Raw genomic sequence first — 14,321 nt, forward strand, 5'->3', positions numbered from 1 at the left:
CTCTCCTGGCGTCATTTAAATTTAAACGTCCAATAAAGAAACGCCGCCAAATAATCAGCAGACATTTTATCTGAATTGTTCGATAATTTTAATTAAAAGGCTAATAAATAAACAAAGGGAGAAAAATTTTAGTAAGAAATTGAATGAAACTAAAGGGGAACATGAATACATCGGCACAAAACCAATCACAGTCGCAGCCGCCGCGTAAAACGAATGAACACATTCAGGTTTACGTGCGAGTAAGGTAAAATGCACCACAATCCTTATTATATGGATGTTGTTTTAATAAAATGAAATACTTTAATTTTCTATTTATGTTTTATTAGGCCATTGAATCGCCGTGAAAAATGCATACACTCCACAGAAATTGTAGAGGTGGTGTCACACAAGGAAATTGTGGCTCGTCATTCTTTAGAATCAAAATTAACCAAAAAGTTTACATTTGATCGTACGTTTGGTCCCGAATCAAAACAAGTCGATGTCTACGCAGCCGTGGTGGGTCCCCTCATCGAGGAGGTGCTGTCTGGATACAATTGCACAGTGTTTGCTTATGGTCAAACTGGTACAGGCAAAACACATACAATGGTGGGCAATGAGTGTGCCGAGCTAAAATCCTCATGGGAAGACGTAAGTACAGTAGTTCTTAATAAGTGAAAACATGGACAAAACTGCAAATCAAGTCAGTTTTGCAGCAATATTGACTTTTGATTCCTACGTTGTGTGTGCCCCAATTAAAAAGTTGTTGGACCAGTATTTTGTTGTTGTGCTCAATGTTGGACACCTATTTTAAAATTAGAACAATGATGAGTCATTTGAAATATATAGATGTTTTTTTCTGTTTGTTTTGAAAGGACTCCGATATTGGCATCATACCCCGTGCATTGTGTCATCTTTTCGATGAGCTACGTATGATGGAACTGGAATTTTCTATGCGTATATCTTATTTGGAATTGTATAATGAAGAGCTTTTCGATTTGCTGTCCACTGACGATTCTACCAAAATACGTATTTTTGATGATAGCACCAAAAAGGGTTCAGTTATTATACAAGGCCTTGAAGAAATACCGGTTCACAGCAAAGATGATGTTTATAAATTACTAGAGAAAGGCAAAGAACGTCGTCGCACAGCTTCAACTTTAATGAATGCCCAGTCGTCACGTTCTCATACTGTATTCTCGATTGTTGTTCATATTAAAGAGAACGGCATTGATGGTGAGGAAATGTTGAAAATTGGCAAACTTAATTTGGTGGATTTAGCTGGTAGTGAAAATGTTTCCAAGGCTGGCAATGAAAAAGGAGTCCGCGTGCGAGAAACTGTTAACATCAATCAATCGTTGTTGACTTTGGGAAGAGTTATAACAGCATTGGTAGAACGTACGCCACACATACCATATCGTGAATCGAAACTTACTCGACTTTTGCAGGAATCATTGGGTAAGTTTAAGTTATACCTTTAACAACATATTGAAGTAGGAATACATGTTAAATTATTTATGTATTTGAGTTTTTTTATGTATAAAAAGGCCGATTTTTGAACAAAATATTTTTATGCGATATCTAAAAATTGTTTTTAGCTCTCAAAGACAAGAAATATATTTTATAAAATTCACTAATATTTGCTTGTTGATAAATATTCCTAAAATTTCATCGTATATAGTACTAAGCTTTATTAAAATAATATGCTTAAATAATTTATAGTATAGCACTGAAATTCTTGAATAATATAGTATAAATATACACTACTAAAATTACTTGTGAGAATATTCCTAAAAATCCCCGATTGCAGAGAGGTGTGTTTAGAAAGTCTTAGTTGGTGCCACAGAATATTTTCTTAAGAATATGTATTGTAACACTTAATTGTAATTCAAAATCAAAATAAATTATTTTCATCTTCCAGGTGGTCGAACAAAAACATCCATTATTGCGACAATCTCACCTGGGCACAAAGATATTGAAGAGACTCTAAGTACCCTCGAATATGCTCATCGTGCCAAAAACATTCAAAATAAGCCGGAAGTTAACCAAAAACTCACCAAGAAAACTGTACTCAAGGAATATACTGAGGAAATTGACAAACTTAAAAGGGACCTCATGGCAGCTCGTGACAAGAATGGTGTCTATTTGGCCACAGAGACATACAATGAAATGACCCTGAAAATGGATTCTCAAACAAGAGAGCTTAATGAAAAAGTTCATTTACTAAAGGCTCTAAAAGATGAATTGGCCTCTAAGGAGAAAATCTTCAATGAAGTTAGCTTGAATTTAATTGAAAAGACTGCAGAATTACAGCAAAAGGACAATCGTTTGAGGTCAACCAAGGGAGAATTAATAGAAACAAAGAAAGTTTTGAAAAATACCAAACGACGTTACAAAGAGAAAAAGGTGTTGCTTGAATCACATGCCAAGACTGAGGAGGTATTAAAAGATCAGGCCACACAGATATTGGAAGTTGCTGATATTGCCACAAAGGATACGGAAGCATTGCATGTAAGTAATGATTTTAAATTGTTTCATCATTCTTTTATTAATTGTACTATTTTTTAGGAAACCATTGACAGACGCAAAGATGTTGATGTTAAAATACAAACTGCCTGTGAACGTTTTACTGAACGTATGAATGAAAACTTTGATCAGATGGATGAAACCCTTAAACAGTACGAGGGAAAACAAATTAGTTTAACTCGTTGCATGGACGAAGAATTGAGTAAGTCTAAACAGAACCTTTTATTTCAACATATTCCTAATATTGCGAATTTTTTACCAGCCAAAACATCCAGTGTTCAGTCAAAACTCATAGACGCCACCAGTGAACAAATCAAAAGTATTAAACAAATATTAGACTCCTACGAAACTTCAATGAGCAGTATGACAGAAAATCTTTGTTCTACCCTCACAAATACGGGACAACAACAAAATACATCAATTATTAATTTCTTGAAACAATTAAAAGAAAAGGAATTACAGTTTAAAACTCAGATAAAAGAAAACTTGGAGGCGATTGAGTGCACGAATGAGCAGCAACAAATAGCCTTAAGTGGTATGCGTGATTCTATAAAGGAAAAACTTGAAGAAAGCAACACCAAATTGCAGCAACACACGAAACGTATACAAACCGAAATGGATGCCATCAAACAGAAAACATTAGAAAATTCACAAGAACTACAGAAAATTTCTACAAACCTTACTGAGCAAAGAACTCTAGTAGAAGAGGAACAAAAACTATTGGAAGATTTTCAAAATAAAATGCAAGAATTGCACAAAAAACATACAGCGTGTTCCAATAACATCAATACGAATGTTGAAACTTTGGAAAAGGCCCAACAATTTGTCACCACTCAACTAGAGGGATCATCTAAATTGCAACAAGTCTTTTTGGAAAAGAATGCCAAGGCTTTAGAAAATAACTGTCTTTTAGTCGATAAACTTAGAGATCAAATTGAACTTCACATTGATCAGAATGTTGCAAAGTGTTCCACACTTACCATACAATTAGACAATAAAGTTCAAGAGACGTCTAAAGCACTGGAATCTCAGATTGTAATTGCGGACCAACATTACACACAAACAACGGAAACACTTAAAGAATATGGCCCTCAAGTGAAAAGAATTTGTTCGGAACGTAGGGAGCAACATAACGGCAAAACAGATCTCATTCTAAACTCATTACAGAATCATGTCAAACAGACCGTTGAAAATGTTTCCATTATCAAAGGTTTCAACTGTTCACTGCAACAAAAATTGAAAGATTATTCAAAAGTATATAAAGAACAAATGCAATCCTGTGCTCAAGATGTGGAAATATTCCGTAAAAGTGAAATCAAGACGTACACAGCAACTGGAGCTACGCCTTCGAAAAAGGATTTCAAATATCCTCGAGTTTTGGCAGCAACATCTCCACATTCGAATATTGTTAAACGTTTTCGCCAGGAAAATGATTGGTCAGATCTTGATATGACAATACCATTGGATGAGGTAAGAGAAATGTCGATGAAAAGGCTTCAGGGGCAAAATTTCGAAATTTATTTAATATCGAAATTTATTTTAAGAGATTAATTTAGCTTGATTTGACTTGTTATAATTGAACAGCAGCTGTTTCTACCATAATTTTAACGCTTTTTTTATCAAACACAAAATTTTGATATTTCAAATTTAAATTTTTGGCCAAATATTTTTGATGTATTTTCCTCTGCGAAAATACCTAATGAGTATGGTGTCCAAAGTGGACATTTAGTTACATCACCATGAGTAATTATTAAAATTTTTTATCCTATCCTTTTTCAGGAAAGTGAAACTGATATCGAAAATTCTATATCGGATACCGAAACAATTTTAAATTCTACACCAGTTGAAACAGAAATCGTGCCACCAAAAAGAAATTCTTATGTAACGCAGAGAAAATCCGATCGCAATTCCAACTTATTAAAAGTGCCACCACAAAGCAACAGTCGTTCAGGTTCACCAGCCGGCAGTATATCACCACGCAAGGGTTCTTCAAGAACAAATTCACCAGCTTATTTAAAGGTATGTTTTCTGATGAATTATAACTCAAATATTTAACTGATTAATTCCATTCGTTGTTTTTTTTTTTTTTTGTTCATTTCAGCAAAATAAAGAAAATATTACGACCTAATCTACTTAATGCATAATTCTCAAATGTCGTTTTAAGAATTTAGTATTTTTGTTTATTTAATTTTTATTTTTTCTATTGGAAATATCATCAACACGTTTTCGTATAGTCATACTACTACTTATATATTTTAATTATTCTAATTTAATATAGCTTGTATATAGAAATAGATTTGGCATACAAGTTTTTAATTTAATCCATTTTACATGATTGATGCAATGAAATGTGTTGTGTAATATGTTCCTTTTTCACTCATATATGCATTTGTATTTCGTTTATATTCTCCCTCCTCTCTTGTATGAAAATAAATAGTATTTAAATAAATAATATTTTTTAACATTAAATGAAAATGCATGTACATCAATTACATAATGGCCACTAGTCATCATCGTCATCATCATCCTTTAAAATGCCCAAACGTCGAGCGACTTCTTTAACATTGGCTATAAATTCTTCTTGCACCAAATTGAAACTCATGGCCAGCAGAGCGATACCAAATAATAAATATAATGAACAATAGGCTATGGACTGTTCTGATTCATCTTTAACACCTTTGGCTGGTACAAAATCACCAAAACCTAAAAGACAAAAATATTGAACATCATACATGGGAAGCAAGTTTAAAATTGATGTTAGAACTCACCAATTGTTGTTAGTGTGATAAAACAGAAATAGGCCGAATCCAAAAATGACCATTTCTCCCAGAAGGCAAACAATGCAGCTCCTCCCAATATGTAACTAATGACTAGAAAAACGCATAGCCATATCGGCACTGGACGATCTTTGGGCGGTATATCACCATAATAATCACTCATATCATCGCCATACATCGAGTCTTCATCGTAATCATAACTTGGTCGTCTTCGGACTTGTCTTTTGACAGCAAATCCCATGGGAGACATAATTCTTGGTGAGGGTGGTAAACGTTCTGGAAAAAGTTAAATTAAGCGGATTTAAAAAAATGTCCTTTTGTTTGGAGAAAAAAATATGGAATATTCTTAAAATATTTTTAAAAGCTTAAAACATTTTTTTTACATGTTTAATATACAGCTCCTCTTTTTTGCAGTTGCCCCAACTTACCTTGCTTTTCCTTACGCTGTCTCCTCTCCTTTCTTATAGATGATCGTTGATATTCAACATCATCATAGTTCCTTTCACTACCACCACGATCCCTACGCTCCATATGCTGTAGACGCATATATTCATCGGGATCCTCAAGGTATTGATCTTCATATTCTTCATCGTAGATTTCATGGCGTCGTGGCGATACACCACGTTTCGTTCTATGCGGCGAGGTATATTCTGGCAATTCCAAGTGATTACCATAACGAGAGTGGCCATTACTTGGCAGTGGACCAAGTGAGGTTTGTCTGCCAAAACTGCCACGACGTCCCGTGGGATTTGGCATCGATCGACGATTGGGTGAGCCAACATTTATGTGATTCGGTATGTCGTCATTAAAATGTCTAGACGATGAACGATGTGTGGGTGACTGAGGTTGATTTAAAGTGTTTTTGTGAAACGCGGAGCGTGGCATTGATTGACTTCTCATGTAGCTTTTACTGCGCGATTCCCGGTGTTCCATTTCGGTAATGGCATAACGATTGGATATAATGGGTGTTTTGCGTACCACTTCCTCGTCGACATCTTCGTAATGTTGAGCCGATAGTCGTGGATCGACGGATTTTGCTCGTGTCCTGGCATTTGGGTGAGGCATGGATTTTCCACGCACCATGGCTTGATGGGAATTTAGGCGATTCAGCTCTTTCGATTCTCTTGATTCTCTCGAGATTTCATCCCGCCTCATCTGGGGTGATCTCATTGACCTTACACTCATTGCCCGCTTCGCTGTGGGTGGCATATCATCAAAATCCTCCACCGAATCAAAGTTATGTTTTGATCTACTCAAATGTCGTTCCCGTTCGACGGTGTGACGATCCCTCATACGATCACGGCGACTTTGGCGGCCACTAAAGCGTCCAGGTCTGTTCAGAGTTTGTGTATATGGTGGAGATTCATCGAACATTTGATCATCATCGTAGGGATGTCGTGGTGGTGGTGCAGCCATCATATTTTGATCACGACGACGACCACCCCCACCGCCGGTACGACGATCTGGATAGCGTTCATAGTCAAAATCACGTTCATAACCATTGCGACCCACAGTTCTTAGTTCAGGATCTGAGTAGGCGTGTTGCAATCCCGCCTGTGTGGGCCGCTGCGACATACGCATCGATCTACGAAAGGGTGGTGGTTGCGAGCGGGAGGAATATCGTGGTGCGCGTATGGAACGTTGCCGAGCCCGGCGATTTTTCTTAGAGTTGCGTGTACAAATGTAACAGCAAACACGCCAATAAATAAAGCTAAAATAAATATCTGGATGCTGAGTAAATACTTAAAAAGATTTCCATTTCGTTGATACCTACCGAAACGATGAGGCCATTACATCGCCAATATTTGAGAGACAAAGCAGCATCAAAGGTATACCGACAATGGCATAAAATATTGTCGTCACCTTACCCCAATCGGTTCGGGGCGATATGTGGCCATAACCTGAAATACAATTGTAGTGATAGAAATATTTAGTAGACATAAGCCAAAAAAAACAGGCATATTAGCTCAGTTTATCTCTCAACAAATATTAAAATAAAACACGAGTATTGGTTTTCAACACATATTTTGAAAATATGAAAATAGTCATTTTAAAAATTAGCTATTTTAGTTCCTTAAACACATTTTAAGAATTCCAAAAAAATCATGATTTTAATCCGTTAAAAATATTAAAAAAATAAAAAAATCGCTGCTTTAGATTTGTTTAAAAAAAAAATATTAAAAAGTCTTTCATTTCTAGCGATCTGTGCGATACATAAAAATATTAAAGAAATAATTTAAAAAAATCACTAATTTGGGTCTTTCAAAACCATATTCGGAATTATTTCGAAAATTCCCGATTATAAGTCGCTTTAAAATAATAGGAAAGGATTATCCTTCAATTAAATAAAGTTAACAAAATTTACGACTGTGAGATATATTTAGAAAAAATCCGCTAACTTAGGTTCTTAAAATTATTTTAAAATATAAGTCCAAGATTATAGCTCTCATCGTCTACAGGGAGAGAGGAAAAAACTGCAACCAACTTCAGACTGCTGTTATTTCTAAGCCAATCATGCGACAGATGTTAAAATGATTCCAGTGACAGCACATTATATTGTCTACAAGCGTACAAAAGCATTTTGGTGAAAATTTTCCATTAAAAAAGTTATTCGTGATGGAATTCAAGCGTGATAGTGTGATTTCTTTATATTTGGCTTGGAAACCTCAATTGGCTATATAACAGCAACATCAGCAGAAATGGTTCGAAAAGTAAAGAAGCGATTTAATCGTAACCCGCGTTGCAGTGGCCGAAAAATGGCTCGTGAGCTGGACATATCGCAATATTCCATTCGGCAAATATTGAAAAATGAGCTAGGGGTAAAGTCATTGAAATTCCAAAAAGTGCAAGAACCTACACCGCAAGAGAAAGAAAATAGACTCAAAGAGCTAAAGAGTTGCTTCGCTTGGCCGAAAATGGTGAACTGCTGAATTTGGTTTTCTCCGATGATAAACATTCGTTGTCCTGCAGTTTGTAAACAAACAAAAAGAACGTATTTACTTGCCAAAGAGGTCAGCTGAAAATGTGCATATTCGGTTGGCCACCAGAACTCAAGGGCCGGCCATGGTGATGGTGTGGACCGCCATAACAGCCGATGGTCGCTCTCCGCTCGTATAAATCGAGCGTGGCATCAGAATAAATGCCGAATATTATCGCGAAAATATTCTGGAGGGTTTTTTAAAGCCTTGGGCACGTAAACATTTTGGCCGCAGACCTTGCCCATTCCAACAGGACTCAGCACGCGCCAAAATGAGGTTCCTCGCTTCATTTCCAGCGCACAATGACCACCAAATAATCCGTTGTACTATTGTTAAAGCAAGGTTGGCACTAAAAAATACCAAAGTTTCGATTACCTCAAGCCAACGCTTCGCCAGGAATGGGCCAAAATACCGCAGAGCAACATTTGGGCAGCGTGTGACGGTTTCATTGGCCATTTGAAGGCCATAATTCGTGCCAAAGGTGACCAATTCGAACAAATCTAGACTTAATCTAAAATTTGATGATGTTCCGATATTTTTTGCTTTCATTAAAAAAAAATTAAAAATTATGGCGTTTGACTATGTTGCAATTTTTTTATCTCACCATGCATAAAAAATATTTTAAAATTTCAATAAAATTGCTTTGTGATTGCCCATTTTTTCTGAAAGTACTATTTTCTGATGACCCTTGAAAAAACATATTTAAAAAAAGTCTACCATTATAGCTCTGATTAAAAATATATCTTTAAAATATCTTGCAATTGCGAACCATTCGAATCATAGAACTAAAATTCCCACACTTTGTTGTTACCTCATTTTTGCATATCAAAAATATTTCTTTTTGTCTTCGCCGACAAAATTAAACGCGTTTTCATGGTATTTTTGTGATTTAGTCTACTTTGAAGGCTAGAATCGACACTTATCGCATTGTTGAAATAGTTTTCCCACCCAACCCAAGTTTATTCTACAAACAACTTCCGAAAAAAAAAGACCTACTCATATCCGCAAAAAAAACCCCAAGACAGTCAAAGAGCATGTCATCCATTGTTTTTGTTTTTAGACAACACGACAAATTATCAAAAATTTTCAAGAAAAATAAAAATTAAGCAAATTACTATGGCTCGGCGGTGGTGGCAACTTTAGTACCTTTTATGATTCTTCTAGTTCTCTACTTCATCATTGTCTTGTTCAATTCAAGGGTCAATCAACCTGTTGTGTTTCCTATCATGATTTCCATCGCCACAAGATAATTGTGAGAACTTTTTTGGGGGTGAGTAAATTTGGTAATTTTTTTTTATTATTTGATGGTGTAGATTGGAATGACCTTGACTGTGTTTTTTGTTTCTGGGTTTGTGGGTTGTTTGTTTGGCTCAATTTCATTTTTGGGTCATTAACTGTAACACATTTCAAATGTCAAGAAAAATTAAAATTTGTTGCTCTTCTGTTTCCTTTTGTTTGGGATTTTGTTTTTGGCCATATCAAAAGAATTCTACCATAAAAAATAAAACATCTAAGAAAAATTGCAAAATTAAGTGATCATTCAAGCAAATGATCGGTGTGTATATGTAAATATATTATTTATAATATGGTGATAGGGGAATGTTTTTGGGGTGATACGATTTTATGTAGATTTTATTATGTAAGTGTTGTATTGGATTTAAGAATATTTTTTTAAGAGTCATAAAGCTATAATCGTGGATTGTTCAAAAATATTTGACGAGTCAAAATATGTTTTTTTTCAGTACCATCGGTGAAATAATCAAAGACTTTTCTCAAAGCGAAAATCTTGGATTTAGAAAAGTAATTTTTCAGGTGCCATGAAATCTATAAAAGTGACTTTTTAAAAATAAATTTTAAAGGCCATCAAAGGTAAAAACGTGGATCTTTAAAAAAAATCCTCAAGGCCCATAGAAGATATGATCTATTATACCGTGCAACACAAAAAAAATACGGGGGAATTCCAGCAGATTTTGAAAGTGGAGACAAAAAAACAAGTAAAAAAGCTGTAAGTTCGGCCGGGCCGAACTTTTAATACCCTCCACCCTTTGGTACAAATTTGGGAATTTCCAAAAAATAAAATCCGTTAAAAATTCTGTTAATATCTTAAGAATGCCGAATGCTTATACGACGACGTGGGCCTGCATAGTCAACTTTTGTCATAAGTTATTACAATATTTAAATGCGAAACTTGAAGAAAAATCTGTTTATAATGTAGCTAAAATCATTAAAATGCCATATATGGGGGGTACCGTTATATGGAGGCTATACGAAGACGTGGACCTGCACAGACAATTTTCTGGCATGGGCTGAAGTATCCATTACGACCTTCACATGCGAAATTTGAAACAATCCCGGTAAATAATGTCCCTAAAATCATCAACATACCGAATATCGGGAGTTACGGTATATGGGGGCTATATGAAGACTTGGACCTATATGGCCCATTTTCTGTTTTATGCTGCAGTATCTATTACTAACTTCAAATACCAAATTTGGAACGATTTCGCTAAATAATGTCGCTAAAATCATCAAAATACCGAATATCGGGGGCTACCGTTATATGGGGGCTATATGAGGACGTGGACCTACATGGCTCATTTTTTGACTTAGGATTACAAATCCATTACGAACTTCAAATACCAAATTTGAAACGATTCCGGTAAACAATGTCGCTAAAATCATCAAAATACCGAATATCGGGGGGTACCGTTATATGGGGGCTACACGAAGACGTGTACCTGCACAGATAATTTTCTGTTATATGGGGGCTATATGATAACTTGGACCTACATTACCCATTTACGAACTTAACCTGCCTACTCTCAAAATATACATGTGTGCAAAATTTTAGCCTTCTATCTCAATTTGTTCGAAAGATAGCGTGATTACAACAGACAGACGGACAGACAGACAGACGGACATCGCTAAATCGACTTAGAATTTTACGCTGATCAAAAATATATATACTTTGTTGAGTCTGATATGAGTATTTCGAGGAGTTACAAACGGAATGACAACATTAATATACGCTCCATAGTATGGTGGAGGGTATAAAAAGGAGACCCGTATATCGGATATTCGGAAATTTATAATGTAGTGTACCAAAAATAGAGGGGGCATTTTCCCCCCTATTCCACGCTTTTGGAAATTTCGGATTAAGATTCCTTGGAGTGCCTGCATTTTAGGTATATAGTGTCTTTGGCAACATTTGCAGATAAAAATACGAAGAATATTTTGGTTTAACCATCAAGCGAGTCAACAAGTGGGTCTTTTTGGGCCTTTTTATAAAATATGGTTAAAATTTCCATTTAAACGGGCTCGTAGCAAGTCAATATATTCTACAAAACTATTTGTCGTCAAATTTTACTATAGGCCATAAAAGACGTCAATAGTCTAAATCTTACCTAAACTTTTTTGAAAATTTCCAAATTAGTTCCAAATGGTGGAGGGAATTCGTCCCAGTCGAACCTACTGCTGCTTTACTTGTTTTGATATAAGACCTTCTACAGGTTCTCTAAAAATAGAACGCATGTTTAACCAACCATAAAATATCTTTTAAGCAAATTCTATGGATATACAGGGTGATATGAAAAAAAAAACTGCAACCAACTTCAGACTGCTGTCATTTCTAAGCCACTCGTCCGACAGCTGTTAAAATTATTCCAGTGACAGTTCATTATATTGTTTACAAGCGTACAAAAGCATTTTAGAGAGACTTTTCCAGAAAAAAGTTATTCGTGATGGAATTCAAGCGTGATAGTGTGATTTCTTTATATTTGGCTGGAAAACCACAAGTGGCTATCGTTAGAGCACTCCAGCATTTAAATGTGAATAAATCTTTTGTGTCTTGTACCATCGCTCGTTACCGTGATACTGGCAGCGTAGCCCGACGTCAAGGAAGTGGTCGAAAGAAAACAGCAACATCAGGAGAAATGGTTCGAAAAGTAAAGAAACGACATCATCGAAACCCGCGTCACAGTGGCCGAAAAATGGCTCGTGAGCTAAACATATCGCAATATTCCATTCGGCAAATTTTGAAAAATGAGCTCGGGGAAAAGCCGTTGAAATTCCAAAAAATGCAAGGACTTACCCCGCAACAGAAAGAAAATAGACTCAAAATAACTAAAGATTTGCTTCGCTTTGCCGAAAGTGGTAAACTGCTAAATTTGGTTTTCCCGAAGAGAAAACATTCGTTGCGCAGCAGTTTGTAAGCAAACAAAATGATCGTGTTTACTTGCCAAAGAGGTCAGCTGAAAATGTGCACCTTCGGTTGGCCACCAGAACTCAAGCGCCGGCCATGGTGATGATGTGGGTCGCCATAAAAGCCTATTAATCGACAGTGGCATCAGAATAAATGTCGAATATTTTCGCTAAAAAAATATTCGGGAGGGTGTATTAAAGCCTTGGGCACGCAAACATTTTGGCCGCAGAACTTGGACATTCCAACAAGACTCAGAACCATCGCACTCAGCACGCGCCACCAAAGAATGGTTCCGAAATGAGTTACCTCGCTTAATTTTTTGCGCACAATTGCCACCAAAATCTCCGGATACTAATCCGTTGGACTATTGTAAAAGCAAGGTTGGCACTAAAAATATCAAAGTCTCGATCACCTCAAGCAAACGTTTTGCCGGGAATGGGCCAAAATACCGCAGAGCAACATTTGGGCAGCGTGTGACGGTTTCATGGCCGTTTGAAGGCCATAATTCGTGCCAAAGGTGACCAATTCGAAGAAATCTAAACTTATTCTAAAATTTGATGCTATTTCCGACATTTTTTGCTTTTATTAAAAAAAAAACTTTGTTGCAGTTTTTTTATCTCACCCTGTATGTACTTCTTTCAATAGGTCTACATTTTTGGTACTTTATTTCAAATTCTTATCATCTTATCATTCTTACACGCGCCACCAAAGAATGATTACAAAATGAGGTTTCTCGCTTAATTTTTTGCGCACAATTGCCACCAAAATCTCCGGATACTAATCCGTTGGACTATTGTAAAAGCAAGGTTGGCACTAAAAATATCAAAGTCTCGATCACCTCAAGCAAACGTTTTGCCGGGAATGGGCCAAAATACCGCAGAGCAACATTTGGGCAGCGTGTGACGGTTTCATGGCCGTTTGAAGGCCATAATTCGTGCCAAAGGTGACCAATTCGAAGAAATCTAAACTTATTCTAAAATTTGATGCTATTTCTGACATTTTTGCTTTTATTAAAAAAAAAACTTTGTTGTTGTTTTTTTATCTCACCCTGTATGTACTTCTAAAGGCTTTCAATAGGTCTACATACATTCTTGGTACTTTATTTCAAATTCTTATCATCCCACAGGCCAGCTACCTATGCCAATGAAAATGGTATATGGCGCCCAAATATTTAATTGTTTATCGTCGGAATGTTAAGTGTTTCGATATAAACAATACATTTTTTAAAATACCACTTGTGGTTGATTGCTTGTTTCGTCTGCCTTTTCAAAATGTCAATCGATTCTTTTTCGTATTTTCCAATAATGATAATCCAATAAATATAAACTAGGCTAAAATATTGTGAAAATATTTTTAGCAATATTGGAAACCAAATAATTTCCAAAACTGGGTCAATCACCCATTAAAAATAATATACTCTAAAAAAAACGTCGTCCTGGAATTTTTAACTGATTTGACTAGACTTTTTACTTTCATTGTTACAAATGTAAATTCAGATTAAATATTCATAGCTTCGAATTGGCTACGAAATCATTTTAAATATAGTTTAATTTTCGTAATGAGAAATCTTGAGTCATCTGATCTCTGTTGTTGTGGAAAATTGTCCAAAATCCTTTATTTGAAGACCCAATCAATGGGAAGACAAAAAACTTTATTGGGGTCATAAAGTGTTGACTGGAATTCGATACGGCGAACATAAATCTTATTTGCTTTCAAATTATTTGGTCAATTACGAAAACTGTATTTTTTTCCTTATTATTATTCCAAATAATGCACATTAAGACAGATCGGCATGCGGTGGACTCATAAAACAATTTTAAAGTTGAACAACCCACTGCAAAGGAGACTGCGACAACGACGAAG

The 14,321-nt window shown here is 35.8% G+C and overlaps 2 protein-coding genes across 2 annotated transcripts in view; one reads left to right on the forward strand and one right to left on the reverse strand.

Moving 5' to 3' along the window:
• LOC131801020 (kinesin-like protein Klp61F) lies at positions 1-4,977 on the forward strand. The gene is made up of 8 exons (XM_059118947.1): positions 1-244; positions 327-627; positions 852-1,434; positions 1,898-2,487; positions 2,545-2,704; positions 2,765-3,972; positions 4,282-4,521; positions 4,604-4,977. The coding sequence occupies exons 1-8, from the start codon at positions 144-146 to the stop codon at positions 4,628-4,630; spliced, it is 3,210 nt and encodes a 1,069-aa protein (XP_058974930.1). The 5' UTR covers positions 1-143; the 3' UTR covers positions 4,631-4,977.
• Positions 4,749-14,321, reverse strand: part of LOC101893496 (uncharacterized) — a 25,392-nt gene continuing 15,819 nt past the window's right edge. Inside the window, exons 4-7 of the mRNA XM_059118950.1 lie at positions 7,054-7,180; positions 5,708-6,990; positions 5,271-5,555; positions 4,749-5,205 (exon numbers count right to left, since the gene is read on the reverse strand). Of these exons, the coding sequence (XP_058974933.1) occupies positions 5,006-5,205; positions 5,271-5,555; positions 5,708-6,990; positions 7,054-7,180 (1,895 nt within the window). The 3' untranslated portion in view covers positions 4,749-5,005. The remainder of the gene's footprint in view (positions 5,206-5,270; positions 5,556-5,707; positions 6,991-7,053; positions 7,181-14,321) is intronic.

This window comes from Musca domestica, unplaced genomic scaffold (genome assembly GCF_030504385.1).
Source record: "Musca domestica strain aabys unplaced genomic scaffold, Musca_domestica.polishedcontigs.V.1.1 138, whole genome shotgun sequence".
Taxonomy (NCBI): Eukaryota; Metazoa; Arthropoda; class Insecta; order Diptera; family Muscidae; genus Musca; species Musca domestica.

Coding starts and splice junctions, on each gene's coding strand:
- LOC131801020 (XM_059118947.1), top strand. CDS start 144: ATGAAACTAAAGGGGAACATGAATACATCGGCACAAAACCAATCACAG. Junction 2,488..2,544: donor AGGATACGGAAGCATTGCAT/GTAAGTAATGAT, acceptor ACTATTTTTTAG/GAAACCATTGACAGACGCAA. Junction 2,705..2,764: donor TTGCATGGACGAAGAATTGA/GTAAGTCTAAAC, acceptor ATTTTTTACCAG/CCAAAACATCCAGTGTTCAG.